Source organism: Myxine glutinosa, chromosome 7, assembly GCF_964187855.1.
Source record: "Myxine glutinosa chromosome 7, kmMyxGlut1.1, whole genome shotgun sequence".
Lineage (NCBI taxonomy): Eukaryota > Metazoa > Chordata > Myxini > Myxiniformes > Myxinidae > Myxine > Myxine glutinosa.
Window position 1 is genome coordinate 56,334,773 of NC_136267.1, and position 18,357 is coordinate 56,353,129.

An 18,357-nucleotide genomic window follows, 5' to 3' on the forward strand; every position below is an offset into this window, starting at 1 on the left:
CACCAATGGCAGACAATTTGTGGACTTGTGTATCTGTTCTTGCTCCACCTTTAGCTCTTTGCTCCTCACAGGCCATACAAAAATCACAGGTCTTTATCGAACAACCGATAATTTTTCAAGATCCCCAAATTCAAGTTCAATGTTCACCGCAATTCCTGAGTTCACTCTTCTCATGTCTGCGTGTTCTCCTTCCTGAGTCTTTCCAGTCATATTTTTCTTATACACCTTCAAGACGGCGAGCCATGACTATCAGAGGCGTTTCACTAATCCTACTCACAATATTGTTGAATTTGTATGGGAGGGGGTAATGGTTAGATTAAGCACCTTGAAGCCAGGTATATTCACACGTAGTTTAAGAACATTATACGTTTATACCCTGCGTTGAGTGTGTGTTTGTCAGAAGTCAATCAATGTAAAAGGTCCACACGAAGGACACATGAGGTTGTGCTTGAAGGGATAGTTAGGTCAAGTTATCTCGTCTCAAGTTCTCCTCGTTAAGACCAGGCAGAGCAGTGTGATGTCTTGTTTCCCACTCCCCACCCAATCCTCCATCAACAAAAGGAGTTATGTTCTACACCGCAGGTGTCTGTCAGCACATGGGAGGCAGAGATTTATGGAATGCACAAGGAGAAGCTTGGTGAAAGGCTTCGAGGCAGACACTTGTTAATTGCCTAATGGCAGAGATTGGTCGATTTCTTTGGGTGGAGATGATTTTAAAAATGGCTCCACGTGGCAGAACCGGAGAGAGAGAGAGAGAGTGCCGAGGGACTGAGAATGGGAAAAGAAGATGGTTGTGTTGCTCCAGGGTTTGCTTCTCTGTGGTGCAGTTTGACCCACCAAGCATGCATACTCCAACCACCATCTCTTTGAGCCACTGATTCCTCTCGTACAGGCTATACCTCCGCCTGTAATAGGCCTCATTTGGTTGGCACGTGGCATGCTGTGGTTTCAACCCACCTGAAAATGTAAATCCTACCCCTGCCCAGTTGTGTGAGCGAGTGTGTTTCTTTGGCACCCAGCGTAAGATCGGGTGATTTATTGTGGACCACTATGGTGTCCTTATGTAATAAACAACTTGTGTATTTTTACTCCCGCTAGGGAGTAATGCATTTGATCGTGTCCGTCCGTCCGTCCGTCCGTCCGTCCGTGTGTGTGTGTGTGTGTGTGTGTGTGTGTGTGTGTGTGTGTGTGTGTGTGTGTGTGTGTGTGTGTGTGTGTGTGTGTGTATGTGTGTTCATATGTTCGTGAACAAGATATCTGGGAAAGTTCTGAACGGATTTGGATGAAAATTTGTGGGATGATTGCCCTTGGGATAAGGAAGAATTGATTAGTTTTTGGTGAAGCTCAGGATATTATTCCGGAGCCAGGAATTTTTGAAAGGATTTTTTACCATTGGAAGATAGGGCTCAGCAGCGGCCACCCACGGCGAGAGTATGCACTCACTGAGTGGCGTTCTAGTTTAAGGAATGGCTTGCCTCTTGTTGGTGTAATTTTGTCGAGCAAACTATTTCAGTTCATTTGGGTTCCCTGGAGAAAATATTGCAACTTTTCTGGATAAACGGCGCAGAAATAGCAAAACTGGTTCACAGGTCTGCACCAGCGCTCGAAGCAGCCTGAGAGAAAAGGTTTTGTCGCCATCTTTGGAATCCAGTCTCCAGCATGTGGAGGTGGTCACTGGGTGTGGTTACGTCCTGTCTGAAGGTCAGCGTCCATCTGAAAACATTTTTTATCCTTGCTCACTCTTCTTTCCAAATCAACTTGCAATTTCTTTTGTCCCACACTTATCTTGTTTGTCAGCTTCTTCTGAAACTCATATGGACTTTGTCCACTCAATTGTCCTGCCCATATGTCCAAACTTTGTATCCTGTGTGTCAGTTCATTATTTGCCTAATCTTCATCTTTCTCATTATCCCCATTCAGCTTCTCAGATATCTCATCCCCATTCAGCTTCATTTTTTGGATAGAAAAAGTTAGCAAAATCATACAGCTTTCCGACAAAAATATGTTCCGTAATATAGATTTAAGAAAGACCAAGAAGTCAAGGCTGGAAAACAAACATCTTTCTTTTTTGAACAATGGACTAAAATAAATGAATGTACATTCTTTTGCTTTGATATTGTATGATCGAGCTCCAAAGAGCACGTCACTCACCAACTATTGGCTCATTCTGCTTTGACGCTTCCTTTAATTGTGCACGGAAAACTGTAACGATGAAAAACAAATTGGTTAAGAGAGCATCAGCATTTATACCACACTTTTATGACATCACAACACATTGCAAGCTTCCCATTTTGAATGTGGAATGATAATTAAGATGCCCAGGCTTTCTTTATTCCAATTGATATGGACTGTTTTGTACAATTTAGAGGACAAGTCATTGTCCATATTATGGACAATGAATATTGACGACAAAATGACGATAAAATATTTTCCATATTATCATACATCATGATAATACAACAGCTCACATATTACTCATCCAAACAATTGAGCATCACAGCGATGATGCTATTTTCATCACAGTAAAACATGGATGTCCTTAACAGGCAATCAAAACCACAGCACATCGAGCTAATCATCTGTAATTTTCAACAGGGTTGGAGTTATACAACTTCAACAATTATTTGCAATTCCCGCAAACGTGTTCTCACACTGTTATCTTGCTTGTGGCCTCATCTCAGTTGTCGTTATCTTGATGTGCAATGCTTGCAATAAACTATTAAAGCATGAAATTCATGATTATGCGGACTGTTTACGAACCACAAGCAAAAGTGATATGGAATCAAATATTTGGTGAAAGTACGATTCGTGATGCATGATGATGATGGCTGACTGATCTTTCTATTCCATAAAATATTTGCCATAATTTTTCCATAATATGTATTCCACAGACTGTTGCTAAGAACATGGACACAGCTACGATATCCAGGAAAGAAGTCGGTATTTCAAAAAACTGGATCTGGGGTGAATTGACGGAGGTAGGAAAAAAATCAAGGTTTTGGATGGGGGAAGATAAGCGATGGTGGTGAACAGCTGTTTTAAAGACCTGGAGGGAGGAGTGGGATTGAAGAGAGTGAGGGAGTATGTTCTAGAGGTGGGAGAAAAGAGGAATGAAAGAGTGAAGGTGAGCAGAGAGTCTTGATTTTGGCAGTTTAACCATAAGAGGGTTGCAGGCAGATCTTGTGCGACCTGTAGGAATATTTGGGGGACAGAGCACAGACAGAGCTGGGGGAGCTAGGCCGGAGAAGAATCGGCAGAAGAGAGAAAGACCACCAACCTGACTACGGTGAGTGAGTGAAAGGCCTTTGGAGTTTGCTTCATCGCGCAAGATTCCAATGATTCTGAAAGCTTTGGTTTCAACAGCATGAAGCCGAGCTAGGTGTGAGGCAGGAGCACCGGCCCAGAGGGGAGAACAGTATTCGATTGAGCTGCGGATGAAAGCCTTGTATGTGGTGAGGAGCTCAGGTGTGCCAAGGAAGGACTTCGCACGACGGAGGATGCCCTGTCGGCGACTGGCTTTGGAGGCCAGATTTGAAATGTGGTTTTCCCAGGAAAGATCATGGCAGATAATGAGACCTAAAAGCTTGAGTGACAGAACTTCTTGGAGAGGATTATTCAGAAAGTGGATGGGAGGGGTTTTCCAGTCGGTCTTTTCGGAGAGACATCGTAACAGTGTGAGATTTGTCAGGATTGAAATACATGTTCCACTTGTTTGCCCAGTCTGTGATTCTGAAGTACTGTTACGGATTCGTCACTTCCGTCTTTGTGGTTTTCATCCACTGGAAGCATTTTTAGTTCCATTTATTATTATTGTTATAGTCTGAGTGAAATGGAGATAACTGTCTTCAAAAGGAAAAATTAGTGTTTTAAAAGAAAAACGAAATGGATCGGGAGAAACCGGAAGAAGAGGCAGAGGAGGAAAGAAGCGGAGCAAGTGAGGTCGGGAGAGAAAGGCCGAGCTGCTTTGAGGTATCGAGCAGACGCTGGCGAACGTTGGTCACGAGCGAATATTGGTTTTCCCGGGAAAGGGATTCCTGTGACAGAGTCATTATCGCTGTGACAGATAAACCTGCGTGACGGGTTTTGTGGTTCCGAAGTGAATCGTTGTTGGAGAGCAGGTACGCCTCCATTACGGGCCCGTCCGCCATTTCACCTCGCTCCAGCCATTTCACCTCGCTCCAGCCATTTCACCTCGCTCCAGCCATTTCACCTCGCTCCAGCCATTTCACCTCGCTACAGCCATTTCACCGCGCCCCAGCCGTTAGCCTGGTTCGCGTGTGTAACGTGGATTTCGATTGGGAATTCGCGGTTCTCCGTTTGGGAGCCGCTGAACGTTCATACCAGCATCATTGTCTGGTGAACCGAAGGTGTGAATTCCCAGTCGCCTTTTGGGTGCATTTTTGCCTGACGGACGTCGGCCCGGCACCCACCCAGAGGCTCTTCGGCAGCGTTGACTGTCAGCCGTCCTGGATTCTGGTCTCGATACGACCTTTTTCTTGTGATCACCGGAGCGTGGATCGACTTTGGCCTGGTGCCGGGACAGTGACTTTGGGCGTGTTACATTTCGCTCACGTGGAGCACTGTGAGTTATTGAGTGAAGAAACTGGTGGTACCATCATAGGAATTATATGGTATTTTTGTTGTGCAATTTAAGTATATTGTACTTGTGCTGTTATTATTGTGCGATACTAATACAATACTTGTTTTTGGTAACAACTGATTGGTGTGGTTTCACCATTGGTCATTGGCACACATAATAGCACATCTTTCTGCCGTGACTCCTTTCGGGGCTCGGAGGTACACCGTGACCGGGGTTTGGGGAGGAGCACGTAACAGTACCTACATGCAAAGTTTGGGGCCTCTGTGCTTCGGCTTGTTCGTGAAAGAATAATGTACAAACACTTGAAAATATGTATGTAGATTTACAAAAATTACCTGTGTTAGTGTCTTCATATGGACGTTGATTGGTAGATGACTTTATCTGCATAAATAAAGAGCATGTTTACCTTTCAGTTAGCTATGCCATTTGCACAAAAGTACAATATATTTAGAAAACGAAGCTATATTCAAAGGTCAATGCAAATAAAAAGAAAAGTAATTTCCTTTGCTAATAACCTGCACTTAAGGTGAATAATCATGATGATTGGCCTGTAGGACCCATCATATGTTCAGCATAATTGGAATGTACAGCAAAGACAGATTCCCTCTTCCCCCGCCTCACCTCCACCCCCTTCCTGAAACCACCAACCTTTTAACACTATTCATCTTTCTCTTTTGAACAATCGACTTTCATACCTGATCTTTTGACCATTTCTCAAGGTGTAGGATGCTTCGAATCAGAGACTTGATGTGCAAGGGGGTTTGGATTGACCCAGAAGATGTTTCATCAGGGAGTAGATCAGGGTAATGATGTTGCTGTGGTAAAGGGCGGGTGAGGTAGGGAGAGGATAAGATAAATAAAATGATCCAAAGATGTACTTGAGAAAGGCAGAAGGGGAAGTTGTGCATCAAAATGGAAGGCATGAAAAAAAAAAAGTGGAAAGGAATAGCTGTGAGGCATGTATTAAAATAAAAAAGAGAGAAAAGTAAATTGGAAGGGACAGGAAAAGAGAAGGAGCACAGCATGGACAGAACGAGGAAAGAAAAGAGACATGATGAATAGAGCGATGGAAAGAAAAAGGCAGGAATTAAAATGGCTATCGCAAAATAAAACCAAAAATAAAACGAGAATGGAACTTTTCAACATTGACTTTTGACCTTTGAAGGAGAAATATAATCAGTTCATCTTTTAATCATAATGCATACTCACCCCAGTTTTGGTTAAAATCTCATCACTGGTTCACAAGTTAGCACAGTGAATATATATGAATGATCGTTTTAAGGCCATTTTCCCTGCTGGAGCAGGGGTTAGCCTTGCGGGCCCCATGACAATCATGGTTCCCTGTTTGAGGCAATGTTTTTATGGCCGGATGCCCTTCCTGACGCCAACCCTTGGTCACGCTCTTACGTAGCGCAGGGATACGGTGTACACACCGTGATCATTCATCCCAGCAAGCTGGTACTCAATTTGCCGACCTCGGAAGGATGACAGGCTGAGTCAACCCCCCTGGCGTTAATTCAGCGATCGACCGGGATTCGAACCCAGGATCCTAGAATCCCAAGCCGGCATGCTAACCGCTAAGCCAACACCAGGGCAAGTTAGCGCAGTCACAGAACTATTTCCGAACGGGACTTCTGCCTTTGACCTCTTGACCCTATACTCTCATCCATTTATCTTCACATCATTATACAAACTTGTACCACGTTTGACTTGGTTCCCTTCAGCTATTCTTAAGTTATCATGGAAACAAAAACCTATTACAGACTCTGACCTTTGACCTCTTGACCCCAAAATCAAATCAGTTCATTTTTTCATCATGATACATACTTGTATCGACTTAGGTCAAAATTCCATCACTGGTTTACAAATTATCGCTGTAACAGGATTTTTACCTAACGTGACATCGGACCTTTGACCTCGTGACCCCAAAATAAAATCAGTTCATCTTAATGTCATTATACATAACTGCAAGAAGTTTGACTTGGATCCCTTCGGCAGTTCTTAACTGCGGTAACAAAAACCTATCACGGACGGAAGAATGGACAGGCACACAGATGGACGGATTGACAGAAACACGTACTGGACTGCAGATGCACGGACAGGCAGACCACCCGAAAACACAATACCTGCGGTGACTTCGTCAGCAGAGGCAAAACAACAAAGAGAAAATTATTTGTGAGGACAAAGAGGGTAAAAAAGCAATAGTATGAAAACAATTGTCATTGAAAAATTAATGGATTTCACCGGGAGCTGCAACCTTTCATTCTTGATTATCTCTGCCACCAAAGGTTATGTTTTCACCCCTGTCTGTTTGTCTGTGAGCAAGATATCTCAAAACGTTTTGGCAAGATTCGGACGAAATTTGGTGTGACAAGGACAAAATGATTCCATTTTGGGGAAGATCCAGATCCGGATCTGATTACGAGAATTTTTAAGTGGTTCTTCACCATTGAGAGATCGGGCTAAAACAATATATAACAGAATATCTCAATGTTATGGATGGAATCAGACAAAACGTGGTGGACAGGTTGGGTGTGTGACAAGGATGAATTGATTCGATTTTGGTGAAGATCCAGATGTGAATATGAGAATTTAAAAAAATTACCAAGTAATTTTTCATCATTGAAAGATGGGGACAAAAATGAAAATTAAGTGATCATACTAAAATTCGCAATTGTGTCAGTCTTTCTGTCTGTCTGTCTGTCTGACGATGTTTGAACATAATACATTTGGGTGTTACTTATTTGAGTGGCAGAAGGCGAAGGGTACGGGAGCAGAAACAGCAGAGCATGAAAGTTATAAGGCAGCCAAGAAGGCTGCAAAGAAAGAGGTAGCAAAGGCGCAGGAGGCATGTAGGAAAATGTTCGGAGAACGCTTGGATTCGGAAGAGGGTCAGAGAGCAGTATTCAGGATTGCCAAGCAGATAGCGAAAGAGAGGTGTGATGTGATGGGGGTGAGTTGCTTGAAGGATGAAGTGGGACAAATCGTTGTGGACCCAGATGGAATTAAAGGAAGATGGAAAAGATATATGGAAATGCTGTTGAATACAGAGAATGAATGGGATGGCAACATAGAGAGTAACCCAGTTTTAGGACCGGCAGAGAAGATAACTGAGAAGGAAGTTGAGGAAGCGATAAAAGCAATGAAGAGTAGAAAAGTGGGAGGGCCGACGGGAGTTGTGGGAGATATGTTGAAGGCAGCAGGAAGTTGGGGTGTGAAGAGAATGACAGAGATCTGTAATCTGGTGGTGAAAGAAGGCCGCATTCCAGTGGATTGGGAACTGAGTACCCTCATCCCTCTATACAAGGGGAAAGGTGACCCTCTGGAGTGTGGCTCGTACCGAGCGATAAAGTTATTGGAGCATGGAATGAAGGTATTGGAAAGGGTGTTGGAGAGGAGGATAAGGAAGAAACTGAAGATCGACGAAATGCAGTTTGGATTTATGCCAGGAAGAGGAACGACAGACGCGCTATTCATTGTGAGGCAGTTGCAGGAGAAGTACATGGAGAAGAAGAAGAAGTTGTTTCTTGGGTTTGTTGATCTGGAGAAAGCATTCGATCGGGTTCCACGCAAAGTATTGACATGGGCATTGAAGAAGTTAGGAGTGGAGGAATGGTTGATCAAAGTAGTGATGGCAATGTACAAAAGAGCGCGCAAAGCTGTAAGTACGAAGGACGGGAACAGTGGTGAGTTTGAGGTGAAGGTTTGAGGTCCTCGGAGATCTCGCGAGACCTTGGAGACGGCGGCAGGGATTCTCGAAGCTCCACACGGTCTCAACGTTTTCAAAGTTAAGTCTGTTCACAATTGTATTTTGTCGAAACTGTATTTATCTTTCGGTGTGTGAAGTTATAGTGTGCACCTTGGAAGTTTCTCGGTGTTTATCTTTCATAAATTAATCGTCTGTTTGCCGCGTAGCGAGCAAGGCCTTTGCCGCGTCGCGAGCGATTTGAAATCGAAGTTAAGTAATTGTTCCCATTTGTATTTTCGTTATAACTGTATTTATTTTATGGCGTGTGTACGTATATTGTGTCCCAAGGAAGATTTTCGGTGCAAATCTTTACATACCTGAATTGAAAATCGTGTTAATTCGTGTCATGTCTTGAGGCCTTGTACAGTGTACAACCTTGAGGCTTTGGTTTTCTCTCAGCGGTCCGTCGATTGTGATCCAATAATTTTCGTTCTCTGTTTTCCCAGTCTTTTCACCCCATAGCCTACTTCCTTGTGTAAATCTCAACTCAAAAAAAAAAAAAATTCCCTTCTCTGTTCTCATTCGTTTATTCATTCTTATTCGTTCGTTCGTTTTTCGACCACGTGTTTCTCCCCCATTTCCCCAGATAGTTTTCACTGTTATTAACCTTCAATGTTTACACTTTCCCCTCAAGTTATGTATTCTGTCACATATTATAACACCTTTTTCTTCTTCTTCTTTAAAAGGCTGCTTTCGACTTGCTCACCAAATCTATTCATCCCCAAAAAAAATTCCATCTCCTATAGTGCCTTTTTTCTACATTCCCTAAACTCTCCTGCACTCCATCCTCCACCCAGCGTCCTTAAACGTATTTTTAACTCGTAGGTCACAAGAAACTCATTTTGCAATAAATGTTCGTTTCCCATTAATCGTACACTTTCTAAAATCAAATCTCACCCTTTCCCTCCAAATCTTCCCCATAACCCCTCCCCTCCAAATCTTCCCCATCCCCCCTCCCCTCCAAATCTTCCCCATCACCCATCCCTTTCAAATCTTCCCCCTCCCCTCCTAATCCTGCCCATCACCCATCCCTTTCAAATCTCCCCCCTTGCCCCCTCCCTCCTAAACTACCCCCTCACCCCTCCCCTCCAAGACTCCCCCTCGCCCCTCCCCTCCTAGACTCCTCCCTCACCCCTCCCCTCCAAATCTCCCCCATATCCCATCCCTTTCAAATCCCTCCCCTTCTCCCTTCCTTCCCAAACACCCCCCTCGCCCCTCCCCTTCAAATCTCCCCACCCTCATTTCTTCTCGATTTCCCCCCTCTCACTCCTCCTCAAAGCGTCCTCCCCGCTTCTTCCCCCTTCCAACTCTCACCTCCATCTCCCCCAACCTTCTGCCTCACTCTTCCCCCTCCTCAAATAACACCTCATTGTGCCTCACCCAATCACCATCAAACCTTTTGTCCGCCCCATCCTTCCCTTTCTCCGAGCTATTCTGAAATCTCTGACACACCTCCAACAGCTCTCCCTACCTCTTCCAACTCTTCCACATCTTACCCTACCCCTCCTCCCCCCTGTTCTGTATCCGATGCTCCCCCTTCCTCTTCATTAACGGTATGGACCTCAAACATCCGGGGCCTTCGTTCAAACTTGACTGATCTCTCCATACAGGTTGCTTCTGTCAAACCAGACGTGATCTGCTTCACAGAAACTTTCTTCCTTCATGATGTCTCTGATTCCTTAGTATCTCTCCCGGGTTACTCCCTCCTCCGGTATGATAGACCTGAGCCTCGTCCTGGAGGTGGGGTTGCTATCTTTATGAAAAACTCTCTTCCTCACTCGCCCTGCACTGCACTCTCTCCACCTCACCCCCAGGAATACCTCTGGCTACGGCTTCCCCTTCGCTCCCACCTCTTGTTCATATGTGTGTTGTACCATCCACCAAACAGTGATGACTCCATCTACATCTCGCTGTCTGATAATATGGACCAACTTCTATCGACTCATCCCAACTCTCTCTTCCTCATATGTGGTGATTTCAACTGTCATCATGCCAGTTGGCTGGGTGTGGGTACCTCTCTCACCAGCCATGGCTCCTCAGCAAAGGACTTCTGCGACTCACTGGGACTGACACAATCTGTCAATTTCTCGACCCGGATCTCAGTCAACGGAGCATCTTCTCTTCTGGACTTGGTTATGACTAACTTCCCTGAAAATGTCTGCTGCTCTTCTTCTGCTCCAATCGGATCATCTGATCATGTCCTTGTTAAAGTGGACATCTCTCTGACCATTCTCAGGGAGCCTGAGTCGACGTCGACGAGTCGACGTCTCAGCGTCGACGAGTCTGGCATTTCACTCAGGCCAACTGGCACGGTCTTCAAGCAGCCATCAATCATCTGGACTGGTCTCCCATCTCTACCACCTCTACCACCTCTGACATCAACTCATCCTGGGAATTCTTCCAAAGTAAATTGCTCTCTCTCATGCACAGATTTATCCCATCTCGTCTTCAGTTGTCATACCCTTCCTCCCGTCCATGGTACACGGAATCTTGTGGTGAGGCTGTTGCCCAGAAACAACTTGCCTTCGTCTCCTGGAAAGCAAATCCAACGGAAGGAAATCTCATTTCCTTTCACAAAGCCCGAAACAAGTGTGTGTCCACCCTCAGGAGAGCCAGGAAACAATATATCTCCGTTCTCAAGACCGAACTCTCTTATCTGTCTCCCTCTTCCAAATCCTGGTGGCGTCTGGTCAAATCCGTTTCTGGTGTTTGTTCCCCCTCCATCCCCTCCCTTACCTCAAACGGCTACACAGCTGACTCCGCACGTGAAAAAGCTGAATGCCTCAACTCTGTGTTTGCCTCTAAATATTGTGTCCCAAACCCATCCCTCTCTGTACCCACCATACCCAGTCGTACCTAGCTGCTCCTGGACTCCGTGTCCTTTCCTCCTGACAAGGTGGAAAAGTTTCTGTCAACCCTCGACTCTGATTCGGCAACTGGACCCGACGGCATCAGCCCACGGGTCCTAAAACCTGCTCTGCCACTCTATCTCACCCTCTCTCTGTTCTCTTCACCCTCTCTTTTGCTCAAGGTCAACTGCCATCTGCTTGGAAATCAGCCAACATCACCGCTTTGCACAAAAAAGGTGCAAAAACAGATCCTAGCAACTAAAGACCAATCAGCCTTCTCCCAATTATCAGCAAAGTCATGGAATCCATCATTGCTTCGGATATGAAATCTTTCCTCTTCTCCAATGGCTTGATCTCTGATCATCAATTTGGTTTCAGACCAGGTCACTCTACTCTGGACATGCTGCTTCTGCTGTCTCAACAATGAATGGAGGTCCTCAATGCCAAACAGGAAATTAGAGCTGTCTCCCTCGACATATCACATGCCTTCGATACGGTCTGGCACCCCGCTCTGCTCAAGAAACTTTCCTCCTTTGGTATCCATGGAAATCTCCACGCATGGCTGGCGGACTTGGGGGACATTTGGGGGACATAGCCCAGAGAGAGCTGGTGAGGCAAGGCCGGAGAGGAGTCGATAGAAGACGGAAAGACCACCAACCTGCCTGCAGTGAGTAAGTAAAAGGCCCTAGGAGTTAGCTTCATCGCGGGAGATTCCAATGATTCTGAACGCTTTGGTTTCAACAGCATGAAGACGAGCTAGGAGCTAGTAGGTGTGAGGCAGGAGCACCAGCCCAGAGGGGAGAGCAGTATTCCATTGAGCTGAGGATGAAAGCCTTGTATGAGGTGAGGAGCTCAGGTGTGCCAAGGAAGGACTTCGCACGACGGAGGATGCCCAGTCGGCGACTGGCTTTGGAGGCCAGATTTGAAATGTGGTTTTCCCAGGAAAGATAATGGCAGATAATGAGACCGAAAAGCTTGTGACAAAACTTCTTGGAGAGGATTATTCAGAAAGTGGATGGGAGGGTTGTCCAGTCGGTCTTTTCGGAGAGACATCGTAAGAGTGTGAGATTTGTCAGGATTGAAAGACATGTTCCACTTGTTTGCCCAGTCTGTGATTTTGTCCAGGTCTGCAGAGAGTGAGGAGGCTGCAGACTGCCGATCTGAGGGATGAGGAATGGAGCGGCAGAGAGTAGAGTCATCAGCAAAGAAATAGAGAGGATTTTCAAGAGAGTCAGAGAGATCATTGACGAAGACCAGAAAAAGCACAGGGCCCAGAACACTGCCTTGGGGAACTCCAGCCTGAACAGGAAGAGAAGATGATAGAAACCCATTCAGTGCCACATGTTGACTACGACTTGAGAGGAAGTCCGCCAGCCATGCGTGGAGATTTCCATGGATACCAAAAGAGGAGAGTTTGGTGAGCAGAGCGGGGTGCCAGACCGTATCGAAGGAACGTGATATGTCAAGGGAGACAGCTCTAATTTCCTGTTTGGCATTGACGACCTCCATCCATTGTTGAGAAAGCAGAAGCAGCATGTCCAGAGTAGAGTGACCTGGTCTGAAACCAAATTGATGATCAGAGATCAAGCCATTGGAGAAGAGGAAAGATTTCATATCCGAAGCAATGATGGATTACATGACTTCGCTGATAATTGGGAGAAGGCTGATTGGTCTGAAGTTGCTAGGATCTGTTTTTGCACATTTTTTGTGCAAAGCGGTGATGTTGGCTGATTTGCAAGCAGCTGGCAGATGACCTTGAGCAAAAGAGAGGGTGAAGAGAACAGAGAGAGGGAGTGAAAGAGCGGAAGAACAGGATTTTAGGACCCGTGGGCTGATGCCGTCAGGTACAGTTGCAGAATCAGAGTCGAGAGTTGACAGAAACTTTTCCACCTTGTCAGGAGGAAAGGACACAGAGTCCAGGAGCAGCTGGGTATGACTGGGTACAGAGAGGGATGGGTTTGGGACACAAGATTTAGAGGCAAGCACAGAGTTGAGGCATTCAGCTTTTTCACGTGCGGAGTCAGCTGTGTAGCCGTTTGAGGTGAGGGAAGGGATGGAGGGGGAACAAACACCAGAAACAGATTTGACCAGACGCCACCAGGATTTGGAAGAGGGAGACAGACAGATAAGAGAGTTCGGTCTTGAGAACGGAGAGATATTGTTTCCTGGCTCTCCTGAGGGTGGACACACACTTGTTTCGGGCTTTGTGAAAGGAAATGAGATTTCCTTCCGTTGGATTTGCTTTCCAGGAGACGAAGGCAAGTTGTTTCTGGGCAACAGCCTCACCACAAGATTCTGTGTACCATGGACGAGAGGAAGGGTATGACAACTGAAGACGAGATGGGATAAATCTGTGCATGAGAGAGAACAATTTACTTTGGAAGAATTCCCAGGATGAGTTGATGTCAGAGGCGGTCGAGATGGGAGACCAGTCCAGATGATTGATGGCTGCTTGAAGACCGTGCCAGTTGGCCTGAGTGAAATGCCAGACTCGTCGCCGCTGAGGAGGCTCTCTGAGAATGGTCAGAGAGATGTCCACTTTAACAAGCACATGATCAGATGAGCCGATTGGAGCAGAAGAAGAGCAGCAGACATTTTCAGGGAAGTTAGTCATAACCAAGTCCAGAAGAGAATATGCTCCGTTGACTGAGATCCCGGTTGGGAAATTGACAGATTGTGTCAGTCCCAGTGAGTCGCAGAAGTCCTTTCTGAGGAGCCATGGCTGGTGAGAGAGGTACCCACACCCAGCCAACTGGCATGGTGACAATTGAAATCACCACATATGAGGAAGATAGAGTTGGGATGGGCAGATAGAAGGTGGTCCATATTATCAGACAGCGAGATGTAGATGGAGTCATCACTGTTTGGTGGACGGTACAACACACATATGAACAAAAGGTGGGAGCGAAGGGGAAGCCGTAGCCAGAGGTATTCCTGGGGGTGAGGTGGAGAGAGGGCAGTGCAGGGCGAGTGAGGAAGAGAGTTTTTTTTATAAAGATAGCAACCCCACCTCCAGGACGAGGCTCAGGTCTATCATACCGGAGGAGGGAGTAACCTGGGAGAGATACCAAGGAATCAGAGACATCACGAAGGAGGAAAGTTTCTGTTAAGCAGATCACGTCTGGTTTGTCAGAAGCAACCTGCATGGAGAGATCAGTCAAGTTTGAGTGAAAGCCCCGGTTGTTTGCAGGTCCATACCGTTGATGAAGAGGAAGGGGGAGCATCGGATACAGAACGGGGGGGGGGGGGGGGGCGTAGGGTAATATGTGGAAGAGGAGGAAGAGGTTGGGAGAGCTGTTGCAGGTGTGTCAGAGATTTCAGAATAGCTTGGAGAAAGGGAAGGATGGGGCAGACAAAAGGTTTGATGGTGATTGGGTGAGGCACAGTGAGGTGTTACTTGAGGAGGGGGAAGAGCAAGGCAGAAGGTTGGGGGAGATGAAGGTGAAAGTTGGAAGGGGGAAGAAGTGGGGAGGACGCTTTGAGGAGGAGGGGTGAGAGGGGAGTCTAGGAGGGGAGGGGCGAGGGAGAGTCTTGGAGGGGAGGGGTGTGGGGAGAGATTTGGAGGGAAGGGGCAAGGGGGGAGATTTGAAAGGGATGGGTGATGGGAAGGATTTGGAGGGGAGCGGCAAGGGGGAAGATTTGAAAGGGATGGGTGATGGGGAAGATTTGGAGGGGAGGGGCAAGGGGGAAGATTTGAAAGAGATGGGTGATGGGGAAGATTTGGAGGGGAGGGGCAAGGGGGTAGATTTGGAGGGGAGGGGTGATGGGGAGGTTTTGGAGGGGAGGGGTGATGGGGAAGTTTTGGAGGGAAGGGGTGATGGGGAAGATTTGGAGGGGAGGGGCAAGAGGGAAGATTTGAAAGGGATGGGTGATGGGGAAGATTTGGAGGGGAGGGGCAAGGGGGAATATTTGAAAGATGGGTGATGGGGAAGATTTGGAGTGGAGGGGCAAGGGGGTGGATTTGGAGGGGAGGGGTGATGGGGAAGTTTTGAAGGGGAGGGGTGATGGGGAAGATTTGGAGGGAAGGGGTGATGGGGAAGATTTGGAGGGGAGGGGCAAGAGGGAAGATTTGAAAGGGATGGGTGATGGGGAAGATTTGGAGGGGAGGGGCAAGGGGGAATATTTGAAAGATGGGTGATGGGGAAGATTTGGAGTGGAGGGGCAAGGGGGTGGATTTGGAGGGGAGGGGTGATGGGGAAGTTTTGAAGGGGAGGGGTGATGGGGAAGTTTTTGAGGGAAGGGGGTGATGGGGAAGTTTTGTAGGGAAGGGGTTATGGGGAAGATTTGGAGGGAAGGGGTGAGATTGGATTTTGAAAAATGTACGATTAATGGGAAACGAACATTTATTGCAAAATGAGTTTCTTGAAACCTTCGAGTCAAAAATACGTTTGAGGACGCTGAAGGATGGGTGAAGTTCTGGAGAGTTTAGGGATTGTATGAAAGAGGCACTGTAACTGTAAGAGATGGAATTTTTTTTGGAATGAATAGATTTGGTGAGCAAGTCGAAAGCATCCTTTTATAGAAGAAGAAGAAAAAGGTGTTATAGTATATGACAGAATACAGTTCTTCAGGGGACAGTTGAAACATTTTTTAACGACGTGAACACGTGATCACGAACAACGTGGTCGAAGAACGAACGAACAAATAAGAACGAACAACGGGTAAGAACAGAGAAGGAAATGTTTTTGTTTTTTTTGAGTTGAGTTGAAAACAGAGACAGAGACCGAACGTGAAACGTGAAAAATAGAGACCGAAAGTAATTGTGAGCGCAATCGAAGAACCGCTGAGACAGAAACAAAGCCTCAAGCCAAGGTCAGACACGGTAGCCCACTAGTACTACACTAGGCCTCAGAATACGCGACACGAACTAACCGACGATTCTGCACACAGGTATGAAAAACCAACACCAAGAATACTATTAAAGACACGCCAATAGTTACACACCGAAAGAAAGATACAGTTTCGACAAAAACACAATTGTGAAAAGTTACTTAACTTCAAAAGCGTGAGCGCATGGACAGCTTCGAAAAGACGTGACCTCGCCAACAAAGATCTCGTGAGACTTTACGATTTCAGGTTCCATTTGAGGTTCCAGCGTGCGGGCTGATTATAAAGCCGGTATGGTTGCCACTACTCGTAAGGTTGCCACTTTACAGTTGGACAAAGCCACTTTACTCAAAAATGTGGGAAAATAGCCTGGGAAAATTTGGACTATCACTGCTCGGTTATCTGGGGCTACGTTCCTTGAGGGCTTGGTTCGTAGCCTCTGCAATGGAGCCACTCGCGAACTTCTCGGCCTTGTCATTAGCCATGACCTCACCTGGCAAACCAAGGAGCAATACTACCTCTTCAAAGTCATTCATTGAACAATCAGAACAATTCACAGATTGCTGCCTCTTTTCCCCTCCACCACCTTGCTCTTCAATGAACCTCCATCTTGGATGGGGAAAAAACATTTGCCCTCAAGGTATGCCCCGTATGCTCAAATATGCAAGTGTGTTTGAAATTTAAAAAATAATCACAGGACGTCACACATTGGGAATATAACAATTGAGTACACTTAACTTAGGTGCTTCTCATGATCTTTGAAAGCAAATCTCATCATTTTAAAAGGAGGAAACCTTTGACTCCTCGTTGTTATTGTGGAGAGAGAGTATACAGATTCAATTTTTTTTTCTTTACAATTAGCACTTCTTCTTTTTTTTTCTAGCAGAAGTACAAGCTGAATAAACTCTTACTTTTGACAACTATCAGGAACACCTCTTCATGGTGGTTGAACCCCTCCCCCTCCCCCCCAGCAAGTCGGGGGACAAAGCTTCTCCGTCCTTCCCTTCTGCCCAGATTCGTCAAGGCAGTGTGGTCATGGTCAGAGTGCTGATCGGTCCACATGAACCGACCCTTTCCCTATTGTCTCTGTTTCCTCTCTTCTCTTCTCGCTCTCTCTTTCTAACGTTGTTGGCGCCCTGACTTTGTGAAGGCAATAGTGCAACATCCTGGATATGGGGGATCTCTGTGTCGCTCCTGCAGAATCAATCGACTGTCTCCTTACCACGGGATTGTTCGAGAGAACTGTCCGGGGCAATACAACAACAACATTCCGGGGGCGATTATGGGCGTACAACAACAACAACAATTATTACTTTTGAAACTGTTTTCGAGCAAATACATGAACACAGAAACATACCAGGAAGTTGAGGCGGTGCTTGAATCCAGCGATGTGGGTCAATACAACAATGGCATGCATAGTACCTCTGATGTTGCATAGTGAGCAGGAATAAAGAACCCCTGTGCCTGATGATGGCAAATGTTCCTCGATATGATACAAGCCTGCAGATTGGAAAAAAATAAAATAATGAAAGATTAAAAATATGATACAAGCCTGCAGATTGAATGATGAAATTAAATCTGAACTCACAAGTCATAAGGTTTTCAAATTAACCCTTTGAGTACGGATGACGTCCAGTGCCGCAACTCGCGAAAAAGTTTTGTGTGCGGATGACGTTACTACACGTCATCGACTATACCTATAAATAGATTGTCAGTACGTGGTTGCATTCCCGTACCAAAATGCCAAATTAATCCCGTACCGGGGGTATTTTTATCAAAAAAAATCCCGTACTCAAACGGTTAAGAATGTATGGAGTTAATGAAGCAAAATGAACACAGCAAAATAGATAACTTACACATAGTAGGCAAAATTGGATTTTGGACTTCTGACAATACATAACGGCAGATGTAAACGAGAACGACACTTGGTAGAGTGCATACCTCCACCAGACTGAACAATGCACGTTTTGTATCCCACTGATAGGGTGGATCTGGATTCGGACCTGAACCAAAATCAAATTGTCTTGTTGTTGTCACCTACCCAACTCATTCACCTCGTTTTGTCATAATCAGTCCCAATTTTTTGAAATAGCATGCAATATATCGTTTTTGGCCCCATCACTCAAGGGTGAAGAATCACTTCAGATTTTTTTGAAATCTCATATCCAGATCCTCACTAAAATCGAATCAATTCGTCCTTGTCACACACACAACCTGTCCACCAAGTTTTGTCTGAATTTGTCCACAACTTTTTGAGATAAAGTGTTATATATCAGTTTTAGCCCTATCACTCATTGGTGAAGAATCACTTTTAAAATGTCTCTGATCCAGAT

At 45.7% G+C, this 18,357-nt stretch overlaps 1 protein-coding gene across 3 annotated transcripts in view; it reads right to left on the reverse strand.

Annotated features, from left to right (window-relative positions):
* Positions 1 to 18,357, reverse strand: part of LOC137431273 (uncharacterized) — a 354,360-nt gene that overhangs the window by 194,170 nt on the left and 141,833 nt on the right. For all 3 annotated transcript variants that reach the window (XM_078781777.1, XM_078781775.1, XM_078781776.1), the window contains exons 5-8: positions 17,382 to 17,524; positions 5,296 to 5,415; positions 4,936 to 4,981; positions 2,152 to 2,202 (exon numbers count right to left, since the gene is read on the reverse strand). In XM_078781777.1, the coding sequence (XP_078637903.1) occupies positions 2,152 to 2,202; positions 4,936 to 4,981; positions 5,296 to 5,415; positions 17,382 to 17,524 (360 nt within the window). The remainder of the gene's footprint in view (positions 1 to 2,151; positions 2,203 to 4,935; positions 4,982 to 5,295; positions 5,416 to 17,381; positions 17,525 to 18,357) is intronic.